General features: G+C 44.3%; 3 protein-coding genes across 3 annotated transcripts in view; all 3 read right to left on the bottom strand.

Annotated features, from left to right (window-relative positions):
• The window catches only part of LOC146989196 (GTPase IMAP family member 8-like), a 37,347-nt gene extending 34,776 nt beyond the window's left edge, over nt 1-2,571 (bottom strand). Inside the window, exon 1 of the mRNA XM_085775348.1 lies at nt 1,972-2,571. Within this exon, the coding sequence (XP_085631474.1) occupies nt 1,972-2,557 (586 nt within the window). The 5' untranslated portion in view covers nt 2,558-2,571. The remainder of the gene's footprint in view (nt 1-1,971) is intronic.
• A 10,635-nt stretch (nt 2,572-13,206) lies between these two features.
• Nucleotides 13,207-14,214, bottom strand: LOC146989195 (GTPase IMAP family member 4-like). Its single transcript, XM_085775347.1, has 2 exons — nt 14,125-14,214; nt 13,207-13,842 (listed from the first exon to the last, which is right to left on the bottom strand). Exons 1-2 carry the CDS (start codon nt 14,212-14,214, stop codon nt 13,207-13,209), a joined length of 726 nt encoding a protein of 241 aa, XP_085631473.1.
• Nucleotides 14,215-15,676: 1,462 nt separating this feature from the next.
• On the bottom strand, nt 15,677-20,267 carry LOC146989194 (GTPase IMAP family member 8-like). The gene is made up of 3 exons (XM_085775176.1): nt 19,652-20,267; nt 16,622-17,146; nt 15,677-16,532 (listed from the first exon to the last, which is right to left on the bottom strand). The coding sequence occupies exons 1-3, from the start codon at nt 20,247-20,249 to the stop codon at nt 15,796-15,798; spliced, it is 1,860 nt and encodes a 619-aa protein (XP_085631302.1). The 5' UTR covers nt 20,250-20,267; the 3' UTR covers nt 15,677-15,795.
• Between the last annotated feature and the right edge of the window lie 324 nt (nt 20,268-20,591).

The raw sequence follows: 20,591 nt of genomic DNA, 5'->3' as shown, positions 1-20,591 counted from the left end.
TCTTGCTACTGAATTTGGATAAAACTGAGGTCTTTGTGTTTGGACCTAAACACCTCAGGGACACGTTCTCTAATCAGATTGCTACTCTAGATGGCATCACCCTGACCCCGAGTACAACTGCAAGGAACCTTGGAGTCATTTTTGACCAGGACCTTTCCTTCAGCTCCCACATAAAACATGTGACTAGGACCGCCTTCTTCCATCCTGCGCAGTATCACTAAGATTAGGAATATCCTATCCCAGAGTGATGCTGAAAAACTGGTGCATGCATTTATCACTTCTAGGCTGGACTACTGCAACTCTCTCCTGTCAGGATGTCTAAAAAACTCTCTAAAGAGTCTCCAGCTGGTCCAGGGTTTTGACAGGAGTTAGGAAGAGAGAGCACATCTCTCCCACTTTAGCTTCTTTGCACTGACTTCCTGTAGGATTTAGCTCTGAACCGTTTTATAGCTATGCTACTATAGTCTTAGACTGCTGGGGGACACATCCTATCCTCTCCTCTCCTCTCCCCTGTTGCCACATGACCCCGGTCTGTTTTGAGGGTGAACTGTGGGATTGTGGGTCAGAAGCGGGACCACAGACATGGAAGCAGGAAGCAGTCATGGTACATGGTCAGAGCTAACAGAGGCGCAAACAGTAATTGTGCTTTTGCTTTATCTCTATTTCATTTCTTGGTCGTTTACAACATGCTTGAGTATACATATCCTCTTCATGTGTTTATTTATTTATATTGTGTTAGCATTAGCTTCAATGGAATCATATGGACTCTTATCCTTTTACTTATAGTTCTCACGGTGTTCTACGATTTTGTAACAATATCGGTGGAGAAGGAGAAATAAAGCTGAAAATCTAGACATCAATACAAATCGTGGCCTTTTTGTTGGACCAGTGTAGCTACAGTTATCATCATCATCTCTACCACTTCAGTTAGAGAAAGTTACAGTAGGGTCTGAAGGTTACCTGACTTGCGCAGTAGATCCAGGACCTGCTCCTGTCCTCTGTCTTCATTTTTGAACAGATGAGACCGATCTGAGAACCTCCTGAGCATACCAGACAGGAAAGTGTATTCTCCCTCAGACACGAAGTCCTGCAGAGACACGACCTTCAAGGAGTCTCCACCTGTGAAGAGCAGGTAACAGGTTTCAAACCATCGAGGTCCGAGGACTTTGATGGCGGCCTCCACGGACTCCTGGTCCGTGGTGGAGAACCGTCCGACCTGGACCACCACCAGGAACAGACAGGCAGTGGAGGAGCTCAGCTGCTCCTGGTTATGTTTATTTCATTTTATTCTTGGAATCATATGTTTTTATTATTAGACTGTAATACTCAATGGTGTCACATACTCCTCTCTTCAGATGCGCTGTTGAAGTTTCTAAATCCCACACCTGGGCCATCTACCACATCTACCGCTGCTGCCTCCACCTCAGCAGAACAACCCAGCAGTGATGCAGCAGCATCAAGCGGACTTGTTAACTATTCTGATTGTGAATTTGCTTTCTTTAAGTAAAAAAAAAAAGGTCAAAGACAAAGGTATTCGGTTTCTTGTGAGTATACTACACTGGCGATGCAAGGGGGGGCCCCACCTAAAATCTTGCCTAGGGCGCCAGATTGGTTAGGGCCGGGCCTGATTGCCAACATTATCATTATTGATCTGAGTGAAGACAGACAACACCTACCAGTTTATGACATCATAAATGATGTTTTGACTGGCAGGAAATTGGAAAGACGAGCAAGGCAAAGACGATTTCATTCAACATCTTATTTTAAATTATATTTTATAATAATCCTAAAGAAAATAATAATCAGTTTTATTATGTCATTTGCATTTTTTTCTCATCTTCCCTCCAATTATCAAAGAGACAGATAGATCCACATCATCACAGCTGGTTGTGATGTCACATTAAGTGTGAATGTGAATGACTCGATGCATCTGATTTGATTATGATTTGAGACTGTGTGTGTGTGTGGTACCCTTTGGTCCTGGCAGCGCCCAGCTCCTAAGCTTCTCTCCCTGCTGCAGCAGCTGTTGGACCTGTTGGTCCAGCTGCTTCTTGTCTTCTGTCATGTTGTTGAAAAGGAGACATCGGTCCTCGAACTTCTTGACCAGGTCTCTCAGGGAGCTTCTGTTGGACTGGAGGATGTAGTCGTCCAGAGACTCGTTCAGTTTGTCTCTACCTGTGAAGAGCAGGAAGCTGTTCTTCAGTCCGATGTCTCCAACGACGCTGATGGACAAATTCACGGCCTTCTCGTCCTCCTCAGTGAACCGTCCGATCCGGACCACCACCAGGAACATACAGGGAGTGGAAGAGCTCAGCTGCTTCTGACACTTTGTTCTGATCTTCTGCTCTGATCCAGGTCGTAGGATTCCTGGAGTGTCCACCACTGAGATCTGTTTCCCACACACTTGTCCACTTTTCTCGCTGATCTCTGTGGTCACAGGACCGAGGGACAGTCTGGACTCAAACGCTGTTGGTCTCAAAATACTGTTTCCTGTCGCACTTTTACCGACTCCTCTGTTTCCCAGAAGGACGATTGTGAGATCTGGATCTGGATCCATATCTGATGATCATGAGACCTGCTGAAGACAACAGAGAGAGACAAGCATCTGATGCTAAATGCTGAGAGGTCATACAGATACTGCAGCACTGACACTTGACTCTGATTGGATTGTCCAATCACAAATAATACACTTGGCACTAAAGCCTGTGCACTACTGCATTCCAGATGTTTCCTTCCTGATAAACAACATTGTTCATTATTGGTTGAAAGACAGACCCAACAGGAACATCTGAGAAACTTAAAGCAGGTACACAATGCCCTCACACTGAGTCCACCTGTACACAGGTTTCCTGCTTTCATACCTGAGCCTGGCTCAGGATCAGGTGTTTACACAGAGCAGGAAATGTATTGATTGTTAATGACACAATCAGAACACGCTTAATAGAATAGAATGCCTTTATTGTCCCATAAGGGAAATACATCTTCACTGAACAACATACAACACTAAGCCACATGAATACATAACCAAAAGCAGAAACCAACACTGAGCAACATGTAAAACCAATAACGCCACCAGACACTAAGCAACATATACATGTACACACACACACCAGACATTTGTGACACACTCAGGAGGAGTGGGTCCATGCAGGGCTATTGGGGGAGGTTGTTGAGTGCAGAGATGGCAGACGGGACAAAGCTTTTGTTAAAACGAGCCCGTCGCCATCTCAGAGTCCTGTACCTGTGACCAGACGGCAGCAGCGTAAAGTGTAGGTGAAGAGAGTGAGTGGGGTCGTTTGTTATTGTCCGTGCTAGGCGTATGACTGCTCTGAGGTTGAGCTCGGTGAGGTTGGGTGTGGGATAATTGGTGATTTTAGATGTGGTGTGTGTGATTTTGTTCAGTTTGTTCATGTTGGTGAAGGACAGCATGTTGCAGAAACAGGGTCCGGTGTTGGTAATGATGGTTGATGAAGTGACTGTCTATCCTTACAGCTTGTGGTCTGTTGGTGAGGAAGTTGTGAACCCAATGGATGAGGAGTGGGGGGATGTTGAGGTGGTTCTTGATCATCTGGTGGCGTTGTATTGTGTTGAAAGCCGAGCTGAAGTCTATGAAGAGAATGGATGCGAAGGTGCCAGGTGATTCTAGGTGCTGAAGGAGGGGGTGGAGGAGGCATGCTACAGCATCCTCCGTCCCCCTGCTGGCCCTGTAGGCAAACTGATGTGGATCCAGCAGTGCACTGACTACTGGTAGGATGATGTGGAGGATTAGCTTTTCCAGACATTTCATGATAATGGAGGTTAGTGCAACTGGATGGTAGTGATTTGCGCTGCTAGGGCAGAAGCTGAGGCCTGATCAACCTCAGCTGGGTCGCCTGAGGGAGGGTGTCTGATGTTCGTGAGACCCGAAACACCCAATGATCTCAGGATACATCACTGAAGATGTGCCCTAGCTTGCATCAGAGGATGTTTCACTACAACTGTAAGTGACTCGAGTTGAACTTTGTTTACTTTCCTGTTAAAGTGAACAAAAGATAACTCTACTTCGGATCCATCTTCTCCAGCATTTTATTTCGAGTTCAAAGTTTATTTTATTTTATGATGTGAAATTATTCAACTGGCCCAAATTAAGATTTAAACACATCAGCACCTACTCAACTGCTGCTGTACCTCCACTGTGGTGAATGGAGAGTGTGCAGGTACGTCCAGGGGGAGGGCATTGAGCAGTTCCTCGCATGTGGCAGAATGATTTTGGGTGTCAAACCGTGTGTAGAAAGAGTTCAAAGTGGCAGCAAAGATGGTGGGATCTGTGATTGTGGAGTGAGCCTGACTGGGTGATTGACCGGTGAGAATCTTTACTTTATGGAAGACTTGTTTAGTGTTCATTGTACTGAATTCCTGCTCCAACCTGTCCTTGTATTTGTGCTTGGCCTTGATGATGTCCATTTTTATTGGTCTGTTGAGTGAGTTGACAGCAGTCCAGTCCTTACGCTGAAAAGCCTTATGCTTTTCCCTCAAGCTGCTTTTAATGTGGTAGGTGATCCAGGGTTTAGAGTTGGGATATCTCCTGACAGTTTTGATAGGGATGGTGCATGAGATACAGAAGTTAATGTAGTCCGTGATCACTGACACCCTGTGGTCCAGATCACCCTGAAAAATGTCCCAGTCTGTGCAACCAAGTGAACCCTGTAGTTGTGTAGTGGCATCCTCTGACCAGAGGGCGACGCGGTGGACGTGTGGCTTGACGCGTTTCAGTTCCGGTTTGTAGTGTGGTAGCAGGAAAACAACATTATGATCAGAGTAGCCGAGTGGTGGGTGTGCGTGAGTGATAAATGCATCAGAAATGTTCCCATAACATAAGTCCAGCGTGTTGTTTTTCCTTGTGGGAATGTCCACGTACTGATGGAAAGATGGCATGACACAGCCGAGTCTACAGCTGTTGAAGTCACCCAGAATGAACACCGGGGCATCAGGATATTTAGCCATCATGTGGCTAGCACCCTCGGCTACCAGCTCAGCTGCTGCTCTGGTGTTGGCACTTGGTGGGATGTAAACACCGCTGATCACAATGGTGGGGAATTCCCTCGGGAGGTGGAACGGATCTCCACGTCAGGTATACAGACTGTGCGGTGGACTTTGATGTTAGTGCACCACCACTTGTTGACAATGATGCAGATGCCTCCTCCTCTGTCCTTGCCGGACTGGATGGTCCTGTCAGCCTGCAGGATGGAAAAGTTGTCAAGACTGACCATCCGGGACATCCTTGTCGAGCCAGGTTTCCGTCAGGGCGATGATGCATGCATCTCTGAGGGCCCGCTCCACCTGGCATTTGGCATACAGTAGGTCAATTTTATTCCGGAGGGAGCGTACATTTGCCAGTACAATGGCGGGAAGAGGGGTTCTGAGGGACGCTTCCTCAGCCTGGTGCGTACACCGTCTTGTCTGCCTCTTTTCCTTGGGCGGATTTCTGGAGGGAGATTGACTGCCGGTTTCGCGTTGCGGAGGATGGAAGAGCGTAGTTGCAGAAGCTCTACCCAGCTGTAGGTGAGTTGTTTGTACCCGCCGACCTCTGGTAGTATTGCCGAGCAGTTGTTGTTGAGGATCCATACTGTAGCAGTATGCATGTAATCCAGAAAGCCTTATATAGAATCAGCATCCTGGGTGCGTGACTGAACAATAACGGACTGAACAGTAACAGTAAATAGACGATAGACAGTACAAAACACAAAGTCAAACGGGATGCTGATAGGACCCTGACAGGACGTGTGACAGAGAATGCTGTCGCAGCAGAGCACGCGCCGAACAGCCTTAAAAGAATAGTTCACCAAAAAAATTAAATTCAGTCGTTATTGACTCACCCTCATGCTGATGAATACTCCGGAGCAGTTTTTTATTCCTAATTTTTTTCGGGACAATTTCGCATTTCGGGGCTTCATTACAAGCAGCATGGAGGTATTTGGATGTTTTTTGGTGTGTTTTTTTGTGACGAAGACCGCTGGTGTCCATTTGCAACCGTTATATTGACATGCACTGCTACGCCGAGACCCCCTGTAACTCAGAGAAGCCACGGAGGACTCTGAAACTTCTCCCAGCCCTCAGTCGACATGAGGGTGAGTAAATAATGAGTGAAATTTCATTTTTGGGTGAACTATTCCTTTAAGAATCTACATCCAGGTTCAGTTGATGAAGCTTCAGCTTTCTCAGAGAACTAAGACCTGGATGACTGAGGACCTTCACAGACCGTGTGGAGTTTCTGCTGATCACAGATAAGTCAACACACAAACCTGAACATGTTTTTTCCCTCCTCAGTGACCCGTGAACACCAAACAGAGCGGGGTGTGGGGGTTTCTTAAAAAGCTTTAAAATCTGAGTGGCTGTGGCTCACTGTCATACTTAGTGTCATCATCTCACCCGGTTCATTGTGAACGCTTGTTATGAACTTTTTACTGTTGTTTCCTTTTAATTTGAAAGTAGCGTGGCACTTTGAATTTCTGTAACCTGTTCATTTTCATAAAATCAAACCGATTAAAATGTTAAAACGTGACTCACACACCTGCAGTTAATGATATAAATATCAATGTCATATTGATGCATCCAACACCACCATGTACCTCAGACTGATCCCAGGACACTGGCTCAAGTAAACTGACTGCAGGAGCCCTCAAAGGGTCAATCTCACCAAGTTCACTTCAACTTTTCAGAGAAATGGAACAGCCCTTGATGGCAGCGGGGATTCCCCTGAGGGCAAATGAGCGAGGGCAACTCAATCTGCTTTTGGAACCCAGCCTGTGTGTTTATGTGGACAGTGAAGTATCCCAGAATGCACTTTACCCTAAATATCAACAGATGTTTACTTAAGTTTTTTTGTTTTTACCACTGAGACTCAAACATGTCGTCAGTTAACCATCTCTATCAGTTTAGCGTTTAATTTGTGCCAATTTGTGAATGAAAACTTTGAAGTCCCATCGCTGTGTGGGTGTGGTATGTGCATCAGTGCCTGTTCAGCTGGTTCAGGGGCTCGTGTCACCATGGACAGAGGTGTTGTGTTGTTGTGTGTAGTGGGTGTGTGTGTGTGTATACAGGTGCTACTCGATTGATTGACCTCCTCATGGACAAATTAACCACTAAGTAAGTTACAGTCGGGTCTGGAAGTCAAAGGTTACCTGACTTGCGCAGCAGCTCCCAGACCTGCTCCTGTCCTCTGTCTTCATTATTGAACAGATGATACCGGTCTGAGAACCTCCTGAACACACCAGGCAGTGAAGTGTCTCCTGCCTCAGACAGGAAGTCCTGCAGAGACACGTCCTTCAAGGAGTCTCCACCTGTGAAGAGCAGGTAACAGGTTTTAAACCGTCGAGGTCCGAGGACTTTTATGGCGGCCTCCACGGCCTCCTGGTCCGTGGTGGAGAACGATCCCATCCGGACCACCACCAGGAACAGACAGGCAGTGGAGAAGCTCAGCTGGTTCTGACACAGGTTCTGATCTGCTGCTCTGATCCACCACTGAGATCTGATGTGGCTGCCCATATCAAAGGGTGCAGGCTACGAACATAAATAAAAGCTCATATCATATGTAGCCATGACAAACCCAAACTGTCACTTGGCACTAAAGCCTGTGCACTACTGCGTTCCAGACCTTTCCTTCCCGATAAACAACATTTTTTCGTTAACGGTTGATAGACAGACCCAACAGGAACATCTGAGGCATTTAGAGCAGGTACACAATTTCCTCATACAAGTTCACCTGTACACAGGTATCCTGCTTTCATACCTGAGCCTGGCTCAGGATCAGGTGTTTACACAGAGCAGGAAATGTATTGATTGTTGATAACGCAATCAGAACAAGCTTAAAAGAATAGTTCACCAAAAAAAATTAAATTCAGTCATTATTGACTCACCCTCATGCTGATGAAGAATACTCCGGAGTAGTTTTTAATAACTCAAAGTACATCTGGAGACCCGGGAGTACCGGTTCGTAGTCCAACGAAAACTTTATATGAGAGTAATAGGGTCCGACACAACGGAATAAAGCTGATTCTGTTTGGGGACTTCAAATTGCTTGTAGGTGTTACGTTACTATATCATAATAACGAGCCAGAGAGCGACTTGCAGTCAGCTGTTTACTTCCGACTTGGAGAGCAGTACACAATGACGTCCCATCCGTATTGTAAAGGCAAGAAAAGGAGACCGCACACATATATTTCTTGCCTTTCCTGTCTACAATTTTGAGGCCAGCACCTTTTGAACTGGATGTGCGCGACCGTGTCTACTCTTTGTCCCATCCGTATTGCCCACATACCACCAACAACAAGTCCTCTGATTGGCTGAGGCATTAACATGCCCATACTACTGTATAACTGTTTAGATTAACCTTACACAACAGTAGGAAGGCTGAAAGACAGTCTGTGGGGGTCTGCACATGTACTTAAGTCTTATTCTTCTTTGCATTTTGTAGTTTGCACTAACTACTTTAATGTTTGTGTTCTGTGTTGTGTCCCCTGTATGTTCAGTTAGTCTGTAACTTTGTGTTTTGCTGCTGCCTACCCGGTCATGAAAGTTCTAAGGCAAGTTGTCAGGTGAGGAGGAAATTACGCACATTACGCATTATGCATGAGATGATGCAAATTGCTAAATTATTAGGGTTAAGAACAACAAATCCACTTTGCTCAAATTTAAAAGAAATAATGGTGAGATGACATCATGTATCAATTCAATTCTTTATTTCGGACACAGAGGCGGTCCATAGAACAATGAAAAACAACAACACATACGCATATACACAGAAAAGACAGATAAATGTATCATACCTTCTTATCTCCATATACGTGTAGTATGAGCATTTAAAACTGATCTAGCTGAAAATATGATAGAGACACCAGGCTTCATTGTTTGTAGGAAAACACTTCCTGATGTTCTGGAGGGTAGTTTGATCAAGTGTTATTACAGCAACAGGTCAGCAGGTGTCAGTAAATCTACTCTGGTGTCAGCTTGTCTTTCCTGATGCTGCGTGGAGCCATGAATTTCACAGATCAGGAACCCAACTTACTTACTACAGTACATGAACTCCCTGCCATTGCTCATACAGTATAATGAAGCAATGTCTAATGGGGATCCTAATAAATAAACAATAAACTGCATTGTCACAACCTTCTACAGTTCTGTAATATTATTTGTTTATTGTGTAAAGAGAGTTAAGAAAAAAAACAGCTTTTCCAAAGCACAACAAAATAAACTTGAAACCTTTTGATAAATGAGTCATTCAAGTAAATCATGTGCAGTGTGTCCAGAGTGTAACAGGTAAGATCAAGGTTACACACAGTTGTCATGATAACTTTGCAACGTTAATATGATTTCTAATTAAAGGACAATTCCAGGCGAATTCAACTCGGGGGTGTATTTTCCTATCATTTTAGGTCTAAAAGAAGGAATCTGAAGATTTTCAGTTTAATTGCTCCTGTTTTGCGGTAGCTGCGTCTGTCCCCGCATCGCCACGGCAGCAATGAATGGGAGTGGATGTAAGTTCCGCTGTTTAGGCTGTTTACAGCCCTCAAAGCCGCAATTTTTTTCCACAGACAGCGTCAGATGGTTACTCAAACATGCACCGAGAAGTTTATTTACTTCAAGCAAGCCGACATGTTTGTAAAACTAGATCTAATTCAAAGTCTCCCGGAGTCTCGCGCGAGCCCGAAGTTGCAGTGCTGGTGTATTCAGATGCAGTCGGAGCTCCCGTTTGTGTCATAAACACAGGAATATCAACTCTTGACTTGCTTCAAGTGTACATTTTTTTCCACAGACAGTGTCAGGTGGCTACTCAAACATGCGCCGAGGAAAACTAAATTTCTTATACTGAGACTCAGGCATGAAAATTTCGAATACAAAATAAATCTGGAAAATATCTCGCCAACCAAATAAAACAAAACAGAGAAAAAACGACAATCTCAACCATTGTGAATTCGGAAGGGAGAATAGTACAAACACCGGAAGAAATAAATAAGACTTTCCAAGATTTTTATACTATATATCGCCACATAAACCAAGCCAGGAAGACATTCCTACATTTCTAAATAACATTGAGCTACCTCAACTTACTGAGGACCAAGCAAATATTCTTGACAGACCGTTTACAACAATAGAATTTCATACTGCACTTAAACTCCTTCCGAATAATAAGTCACCAGGACCAGACGGATTCCCAGCTGAATTCTATAAACACTTCTGGAGCATTCTCTCCCCAATTTTCAACAGATTAACAATCGACATCAAAGAAAAATCCAAATTTCCCACTGACATGAACACGGCTGCAATATCTCTATTATTAAAACCTAATAAAGACCCTACTCACCCATCAAGCTACCACAAAGATTATCAGTAAAGCATTGCCATTACGAATTGAAACAGTTACACCACATATCATCCATTCAGACCAAACAGGCTTTATTAAAACAAGACAATCATGTAACAACCTACGTGGATTATTTAATTTAATTCATTATACATCTCAGATCAACACATCAACGGCCATAGTATCACTAGACGCAGAAAAAGCTTTCGATAGGGTAAACTGGGTTTTTTTGTTCTCTGCACTTAAAAAATTTGGATTTGGTGAAGCATTTATACACTGGGTGAGGGTTTTGTACACTACACCAATGGCCACAGTCATCACCAATGGAATGGGATCACAATGTTTCACTTTGCACAGGGGCACTAGGCAAGGATGCCCACTCTCACCATCATTATTCGCTATATTCATTGAACTACTCGCAGCTGCAATTCGTCAAAATGCAAATATCACAGGAATTATAACAAAAAACGTACACCATAAGATTAATTTATATGCAGACTACATACTTCTATATCTACATAATCCCTCAGTATCACTACCCGAAACCATTCATCTCATGCATTCTCCAAAATATCTGACTATAGTATCAACTGGTCCAAATCAATTATTCTCCCACTAAACAACTATAACTGGGATGTGGCAGTCAGTCTCAACCCCTCCACTCACAATTAGCACTGGTTTTATCACATACTTAGGAATCAACATCTCCGCCAGGCTGTCAGAGTTAGTTAATCTCAACTTTAACCCACTTCTCAAAACAATAGAACACAGCTTACATCGCTGGATGAACCTACCAATATCCCTCATAGGCAGAATTTCTACAATCAAAATTACTATACTACCCATGATAAATTACCTATTCTCAATGATCTCCATTATGCCCCCATCCTCCTGGTTCAAATCCCTAGACTCTACTATCTCAAAATACTACTGGAAAAATAAAACACCCAGAATCAAATTAGCTACTCTACAGAAATCCAAGTCTCAGGGAGGCCTGGAAGCACCAAATTTTCTCTATTATTTCTTAGCCCATCAATTACAATATATTCATAAATGAATGCACCCCACTGACACGGACAATTCAATTCAATTCAATTTTGCTTCAAAATTCCAACCATAGCCACAACTCTGACAGCCTGGTGGAAGTCAAATCTCTGGCACCACAATTTCACCTACCAAGCACTCTCCGATCTGGAATAATCCTGACTTTTTAATGAATAAAAAGCCACTACACTTTTCATCATGGATCAGTAAAGGCATAACACATCTCAAACACTTACTCCACAACAACACTTGGTCCACTTTTTCTTTTTTGGTCCAGAATTTTGGCATTGGGGAAAACCATTTCCTGGAATTCATGCAAATCAAATCTGCTATTCAAGTTAAAATCAACATTAACCCACCTTCCCTTGACCTCACCCCATTAATATCAAGCATTATAGAAATTACAACAAGGAAAAAACTACTCTCCAAAATTTACAAATTATTATCAACATATGACCAGACAATATCCCTCCCATCAAATAAATGGGAACAGGATTTACAGCTCACCCACAATCCCGACTTCTGGACCCAAATCTGTAAAAACATCTTTTCATTGTCCACCAATACAAACATCCAGCTTATAAAATTATTCACAGAATACATTACACAGGGGAACGTATGTTTAAAATGGGCTTCATAGACACAATCATCTGTCCACACTGCTCACAAAACACTACGGACATGTTTATTTAACGGCAAAAAAAAACATTGCTCCAATTTTTTTTTTTTTTTTTGCGGCAAAAAAAACATTGCTCCAATTTTTTAAATTTTTTTTTGCCGTTAAATAAACATGTGCGCTGCGATATCTGATCAATGCCACATCCATTGTGCTCTGTCTCTGCTGATCGCGCTCATATGGAACTTTTCTTATTGAAAGTGCAGCCAAACACCAGACTGAAGAGAGAGGAATACACACCTGCGCCGCGAGCGTTGTAATCGGTCACAAATCATTGCTATACGGCATGTTGTGTGTGTTGTGAGCTTTAAGATCTGCACGACACGGCTCACAACCCAAGCGTCACAGCCGGGTCGGGAGGAACAGTAACAACAACGAAGTAGTTGGATTTTTTTCACTCGCCAGAGTGGCCAGTCAGCCGGCTTCCTTTACTCGCCAAAGCATCAAAGTTAGTCGCCACTGGCGACTGGCGACCGCTAATTTTGAACCCTGTATATATGTCTTGTTTTGTTCTTGTCTCTTTTCTGTTTGCCTATTTGAAGTCTTGTTGGTATGATATTGTTATTTGTTAGTCACCCACGTTGCACCCTTGTAGTTTGTCTGTAGTAACTGTATGTCTTTACACTATATGGCACTATTAAAAATTTAAAAAAAAAATCATTAAAATTAAAGGTTAATAAAAAAAATTTAAAAAACATGCGCGGAGAAGGTTTTTTTTACTTGAAGCAAGTAAAGAGTTGATATTCCTGTGTTTATGACACAAACGGGAGCTTTCCCACTGCACCTGAAAACACACCGCACGGCAACTGGGTCTCGCGCGAGACTCCAGAAGACTTTGAATTACATCTAGTTTTACAAACATGTCGGCTTGCTTGAAGTAAATAAACTTCTCGGTGCATGTTTGAGTAACCATCTGACGCTGTCTGTGGGAAAAAAATGCGGCTTTGAGGGCTCTAAACAGCCTAAACAGCAGAACTTACATCCACTCCCATTCATTGCTGCCGTGGCGATGTGGGGACAGACGCAACTACCGCAAAACAGGAGCGATTAAATTGAAAATCTTCAGATTCCTTCTTTTAGACCTAAAATGATAGGAAAATACACCCCCGAGTTGAATTCGCCTGGAATTGTCCGTTAATATTAAATATCACTGTAGGGCACATGCCTTCTGTTTGACCACCTGAGCTACAGCCAACCCTGTAAGTCCCACTGCAGCTCCTGCTACAGCTCCTTGGAGACACACAGCACACAGTCTCCATGGAAACCAGCCGTCTTCTTCAGCCTTTCTCTGAAGACATCCTCCTGTCTCTTCCTCCATGGCTCTCTCAGCTTTTTGGAACATTTCATTGGTGTAGTAGCTCCGTCCATTTTTCTGAACCATTGCATTGATCTTCTCCAGCAGCTCACGGACCTGAGACGGAGCATTATCTCTGTTGAAGACGTGGTGTCCTCCATGGCACTGCCTGAGAAAGTCTCTCAGGGTCTCGTTTCGACCAATGAACTCTTCTATGGAGACTCCATCCGCCTCCATCCGCCTGCAGATGAAACCTTCTGCTGCTTTTCCAAACACATTCTGGATGATTTTCACTGCCTGTCGTTCGTCTTCTGTGAATCTGTTCGGCTGGATCACGACCAGGAACACATGAGGACCTGGAGCAGCCAATGAGATGGATGTCACAAAGTCTTTCTTCAGCTCCTCTTGAGGTCTACCAGTGTCACACAGACCTGGAGTATCAACAACCGTCAGTGTCTGACCATCAAACTTAGACGTTTCCTTCTGACACTGTGATGTCAGTAAGGAAGACAATGTTTTAAACTGAAAAACCTTCTTCCTTAAGATGGTGTTTCCTGACAAACAAGCACAATCCTGAGCTCTGGTTCCTCCGGTTCCTCAAGTTCCTCTGGTTCTGTTGGTCAATTCCACAAACACATTATAGATTAACATATAATATAAAGAACAAACAAACAAAAATTTAGTCAAAAAACTTGCATGGAGTGCTGCATGGGTATTGTCTTTGTCTCTTGTCTCTACCTCTGGTGCTCTTCAGTGTGAGGATCCAAATACTGGCCAAGCCAACGCGTTGCGGCCACAGGCCAGCCCTGATGAAGGCCTGTGGCCGCAACGCGTTGGCTTGGTTTTAATTTGTTTGGCCATGCTGCAATAAAGGCTTTTTAAAATCACCTTCCTACTCTGAGTGCCTCAGTTCCCGCTACCAAACAAAAATTTAGATTTAAAGGCCCCATGGCATGAAAAATGTGATTTTGGTTATTTTTTCGTGCTTGGGGAGGTCTCTGAGCCACATATATACTGCCCCATGCATCAAACTGGTCATAAAGGGAGAAACACACACCGCCCATTTGTAGGAACATTCTCTTTAAGACGAGCAGATAGCACTTCCTCCTTTCTGTGATGTCACACACAAGGTAACTCCGCCCACCGTGGCCAGTTGTTTTTTTTTCAATTTTTATGAATGCAGCTTAGGTTTCAGTTACTTGCCTGTGATTGGCCCAGCCACATGCCACTCAAGAACAGTCAGCCAATCAGAGGAGAGGTTCTCATTCTCTCTTCTGATTGGCCAAATGACCTGTGCCTGCTAGAGCTCCAGAAAGAGGCAACAGAAAGGGGCAGTATAAACGATATTAAGCAGATCACAAGTACTCAAAACCAATGATACATCTTGTTAGGGATATCAGCAGGTAAATAAACCCAGAGAAAAGTGCACAGCATGGGGCCTTTAATGCTCTCTAAACACTCAAACCCTAAATTCAATTCTGTTGCACCTGTGGTCTCTGGTTGACTTTAAACCTCCTACTGAGGAAGCTCAACTTTGACCGAACTTGAGTTCCTCAGAAAAACTGATGCTGTGTCTCAGCAATTTAAATACTTCCATAGTTACACTAACTATTTTGAGTAAGTGCATTCACACATTCAAAAAGTTAAATGTTGACACTTCCCTCCATCAGTGATTACCGTCTTGGCTACATAGCAGAATATACTGTATGTAAATCAACATACTGGTAGGCCAATGTTTTCACATTAAACAGGTGGCCCACACAAAGTACAAGTAAGAGCGTTCATTACTGCTAATTGAGATTACAAACAAAACAATGGACAATGGAAACAATGGTGATGGACAACAGTAGCGTCCATAAAAGACGACGTTGGCGACCGTTGTGATTGTTAGTTCCAACGATAGTATTCGATTTGAGACAGCACTAACTGTTGAAATTCATTCACTACAGAAGCAAGTAGTATACGACATTAGAGTGTACTCATGAAAGTATTTGAATTGAGACTCCCAGTATCTCTAAAAACAGACTGGGAGGTAGAGCCTTCAGTTACCGGGCTCCTTTACTGTGGAACCAGCTCTCTCCATGGGTCAAAGAGGCAAGGCAGACACTCTAACTACATACATGTCTTGATCTTTACGGATAAAGAAGGGTCCAAAGCTGTTCAACCAGAGAGGAAGACACAGAGGCTCGGTTTGTCTTTCATGACCTCCATGATGAATTTGATGCAGCAGAGGTCAAAAGTCAACAAACACAACATCAGTTGTTGTGTTCACTGACCAGTCCTCCGAGGTGGAGGAGGAAGAGGAGGAACAGGAGACCTTCAGTGTTTTTTGTTTCCACTCTTTACTGAACAAACAGAAGGAGAACATCCTGACAGGAAACAGGTTTAAATAAAGTTTCAGTGTCTTCAGGTCCTGTTCACATGTCTGACTCTGACCAGAGGTCACTTCTCCAGCTGCTTATAGAGCTCATCAAGACGATGACAAACAGAACGGAGGTGGTGAAAAGATAAAACATATAAGGAGAACATCTTGTTCAACATGATGGAAAAGGGCCTGTCTGCTGCTTCTTCTGCTGCTTCTGCTGCTGCTGTTTCTGCTACTTCTGCTGCTGCGACCATCTGGTCCACTTGATCCAGCAGCTGTCTGACCTGCTGCCTGTTTCCTCTCTGAGTGTTGTCTAACACACAGTATCTACCTCCACACCTGGAGACCAGCTCAGATACCTGTATGTTCGACCTGATCAGCTGTTCGATGGTTTGACCTCTGAGCTGGTCTCCATGAGTGAACAGGACCACAGATCTGTGAAGAAGTATACGGTGCCACCCTCTCGTCAGAGCCCGGAGCAGGATGGACTCTTCTCTGGACATCCGTCCAATTCTGACCACAAACATGAAGATGTGTTTTGGATCACCACCATCTCTAAAACTCTCTAACTCATCAGTCATCTGATCAGGATTTCCTACAGTGAGTCCAGGAGTGTCTCTCACGGTGACCCAGCGACCCTCCACTGCTGCTGATTCACACACAGTCTCTGTACTGAGGGAATCGAACCCACTGTGTGAGGGGAACCGGTATGAGTCCAGGATGGCGTTGGCTGCTGAACTCCTCCCTCCTCCAGGTAGACCCACCAGAGTGATCTTCCTGTTCACCAGCTTCAGAGATTCCTCCAGACCAGCAGCTGCAGAGAGAACACACAGCCACATCAAAGGTCAAAGGTCAAACAGCTGCAACACTGTCAGGCCAAAGGTCATCATCATCAAAGGTTACCTGACTTGTGCAGCAGATCCCAGACCTGCTCCTGTCCTCTCTTTTCATTGTTGAACAGATGATACCGGTCTGAGAACCTCCTGACCACACCAGACAGTGAAGTGTCTTCTCCCTCAGACAGGAAGTACTGCAGAGACACGTCCTTCAAGGTGTCTCCACCTGTGAACAGCAGGTAACAGGTTTTAAACCGTCGAGGTCCGAGGACTTTGATGGCGGCCTCCACGGCCTCCTGGTCCGTGGTGGAGAACCGTCCGACTCGGACCACCACCAGGAACAGACAGGCAGTGGAGAAGCTCAGCTGGTCCAGACACCTTGTTCTGATCTGCTGCTCCGATCCAGGTCCTAGGATTCCTGGAGTGTCCACCACTGAGATCTGTTTCCCAAAAACTCGTCCTCTTTCCTGTTTGATCTTTGTGGTCACACGTCTGAGACACACTCTGGACTCAAATGCTGCTCGTCCCAAAATACTGTTTCCTGTCGCACTTTTACCGACTCCTGTGTTTCCCAGAAGGACGATGGTGAGATCTGGATCACATTGGAAAAAGAAAAGGAAAAAAAAGACTGTAAACCTCTGATTTTATTCAATATGACAAAATAGTTGGTACCCTTCTGTTCCCACAACTATCACTGAAATAACTTGAAACTGACCAAAACAGAATTATTTAAAAGACCAAACTAATGACTACTGACCTAGACAAAAATGATGGTAAATATGGAGGTACAAATGTGTCTTTATTATTCAATCAAACGAAAAGTTGATTGAAACAAAAAAAGACAGTTGTTTTAGAGGTAAATGCAGAGACTGCTTGCTGAAAAACTGTCCCTGAAGGCAACGCGCATCAATTTGCATGAATTTACATGAATTTACCTCTAAAACAACTGTCTGGTAACGTTCTCTTATTATCTCATAGCATGGTGAATGTGCAGGTCACAACTTGTCCACCAGAGCGTTGTGGAGTTGTTGGATTGTGTATTTGATGAATTTGATGAGGGAAACCAAGAAATCCCATGAGCCTCTGTAGCGTAGCCCTGAGCAGCTCACGACTCTGCTCCGCCGTTCTTAAAATAGCTTGCACCGACAATTAAAGGTAACAAACCTACTGCTATTATGACTTTGCTGACAACCTAGCTCTCCTATCAACCAATCACAACAACATGCAGGCCAAAACTGATAGACTCAACCACTTTGCCAAACAGGTTGGACTCAACATTAACATCTCCAAAACTCAAGTTATCTGTGCAAACCCCCCCACCCCCACAAGACCCATCCTTGTGAATGCTGAACCACTTGAGTATGTTGAAGACTTCACCTATCTGGGCAGTCTTATCAGTAAGGACAGTGGGACATCAAAAGACATAAAATCAAGGCTGGGAAAGGCTCAGGGTGCCTTCTCCCAACTCAGTTCCATCTGGAAGTCTAAACAGTACAGCCTGAAAACCAAGATGCTTATAACAGCAATGTCAAATCTGTCCTGCTATATGGTTCAGAGAGCTGGTGAGTGGTCAAAACAGACACTAGGAGACTGGAAGTGTTCCACAACACATGCCTCAGATGAATATGCCAGATATTTTGGCCCAACAAAATCTCCAATAACAAACTATATAAGAAAACAAGGAGCCGGAGCATCACTAAGGAGATTACACAAAGACGTCTGAGATGGCTAGGACTGCTGAGAATGGAGCAGGACCGCATCACAAAGATAGCCCTAAAATGGACCCCACCAGGCAAAAGAAAACCCGAGAGGCCCTAACTACATGGCGCAGAACTGTGACACAAGAGTTGGAACAGATGAGGTTGTCATGGGGAGAGGCCCAACATACTGCCAAAGACCGTAAGCAGTGGAGAGAGCTCAAAAGCCTTAATGTCCCATCGGGGACGAAGAGGAGTAAGTAAGTAAAGGCGGGTACACACATAAAGATTTTATAAATCTCAACCGATTTTTTATCTCTGAGAGACCCCACACATGAAGATAAAAAATCTGTGATTGAACAGTTTTGATCGTATTGTGTGTGGTGTGCTGCGATATTCCAAACACAGCAGACCACACACATTAAGATTTTTCAGAATCTTGACCCTCCGGTCAGAAAACATCACCAGCGATACCAGGGGTGTCGTTGTAGCTACTCTTTCGGGTAAGAAAGAGCGACGTAATTTTTTTTTTAATGAAAGCAGCACACTTCAGCCTTTACAACGATCCCGTCTGTGTGTGTCTGTGTGTCTGTGGCTCTGGACGCTGAGCAGTCAAGCGGCTGTCCAATAGGGAAACGTGTGCTGTCACATGACGGGCTGTGAGCGGCGGTCACATGATCGTTTAAACATGGCTGCTCTATTGCTGGCTGTGGCCGGCTATGAGCGCTACCGTCTTTGCTAACGGCTATCAGGAAATCTCCCGTGTATGTGTGAATGTCTGTGAACCTCATGTAATGCCAGGGCTGCACCGTGGCTCTCTGTGAGGTTGCCGGTGTTGTGTCGAGAAGTGGCTTGCCACGAGCAGCATGCAGAGCTCGGCAAGCAGGCACTTCTTCGCACAACACCGGCTTTCCACACACAAGATGACTTTTGATTGAAACGGCCACGGTTGTCGGCCCCGATAATCGTAAATATTGAACATGTTTAATACTTAGATTATCTGCGCCTAACGTTTTCCGAGCCGATTGTCGGGGGAATTTTGACACACCACACACTACAAGAGAATCTTATAAGATAATCATATGAGCTTAAGATAATCGGGCGATGTCTGTCCGTGGTCAGAAGGGGGAAAATCGGGGCAAAATCAGCCCGATTATCTTAATGTGTGTGGCAGGCTTAAGTAATGTCAATGTTTAATCCCAGCAGTGGTTTTTATAATCTTCCTATAAAATCAGATGTGGTTCAGGTGATCACCTCAGCAGTGCCCCATTAAGTAGAATGTGTTGTGTTTGTATTGGTATTTAAAAGAAAAAAAACTGGAATGGAATGCTTTTTAAGAAACATTTGTGAAAGTGGAAAGTGGTATCTATACTGTATGTGCGTGTCTGTGTGTGTGGTACCCTTTGGTCCTGGCAGCACCCAGCTCCTGAGCTTCTCTCCCTGCTGCAGCAGCTGTTGGACCTGCTCCTGTCTACTCTTGTCTTCTGTCTTGTTGTTGAACAGGAGACATCGGCCCTCAAACTTCTTAACCACGTCTCTCAGGGAGCTTCTATCGGATTTGATGTAGTCCTGCAGAGACTCGTTTAGGTCGTCTCCACCTGTGAAGAGCAGGAAGCTGTTCTTCAGTCCGATGTCTCCGAGAAGGCTGATGGACAAATTCACGGCCTTCTCCTCCTCCTCAGTGAACTGTCTGACCCGGACCACAACCAGGAACATACAGGGAGTGGAGGAGCTCAGCTGGTTCTGACACCTTGTTCTGATCTTCTGCTCTGATCCAGATCCTAAGATTCCTGGAGTGTCCACCACTGAGATCTGTTTCCTGCACACTTGTCCTCTTTTCTCTCTGATCTCTGTGGTCACAGGTTTTAAGGACTGTCTGGACTCAAAGGCCACTCGTCCTAAAATACTGTTTCCTGTTGCACTTTTACCGACTCCTGTGTTTCCCAGAAGGATGATGGAGAGATCTGGATCTGGACCTGGACTTGGAACTGGATCCATATCTGAGGATCATGAGACCTGCTGGACACAACAATGAGAGAGACAAGCATCTGATGCAAACACATATAACAGCCATACAAACATGTGTGAGTGTGTGTGTTACATATTGATACCAGAGTCTGTTTACAGTTATTTGACACGTGTTAAATTCATTATAAAAACTCAATTTATAAATGCTATGGAGACCTCGGCAGGAGTTGTTCATATTGTTGTTTATGTCCATTTGTGCAGAGCTCAGTGTTTTATTACCTGTCATTACTAATGCCTTGTTTAGCCCACCAGTAATCTACGTCACACAGAGAGCTCCCTTCCATCCACTTAAGTGTGGAGTTGGAGGGTAGA

The sequence above is a fragment of the Trachurus japonicus genome, chromosome 4 (genome assembly GCF_045865225.1).
Source record: "Trachurus japonicus isolate A0001 chromosome 4, Traja_1.0".
NCBI lineage: Eukaryota > Metazoa > Chordata > Actinopteri > Carangiformes > Carangidae > Trachurus > Trachurus japonicus.
Note: the sequence above shows the minus strand (reverse complement) of the source record. Positions and strands in the feature narration are given on the sequence as shown.

Excerpts from the sequence above, each read along its gene's own strand:
- LOC146989195 (XM_085775347.1), bottom strand. The coding sequence starts at position 14,214 with ATGGCCAAACAAATTAAAACCAAGCCAACGCGTTGCGGCCACAGGCCT. Across the intron at positions 13,843-14,124 it reads GCAACGCGTTGGCTTGGCCA|TGTCAGAAGGAAACGTCTAA; the intron begins GTATTTGGATCC and ends CTGACATCACAG.
- LOC146989194 (XM_085775176.1), bottom strand. The coding sequence starts at position 20,249 with ATGGATCCAGTTCCAAGTCCAGGTCCAGATCCAGATCTCTCCATCATC. Across the intron at positions 17,147-19,651 it reads GGTGCTGCCAGGACCAAAGG|ATCTCACCATCGTCCTTCTG; the intron begins GTACCACACACA and ends AATGTGATCCAG. Across the intron at positions 16,533-16,621 it reads GGATCTGCTGCACAAGTCAG|CTGCTGGTCTGGAGGAATCT; the intron begins GTAACCTTTGAT and ends TTCTCTCTGCAG.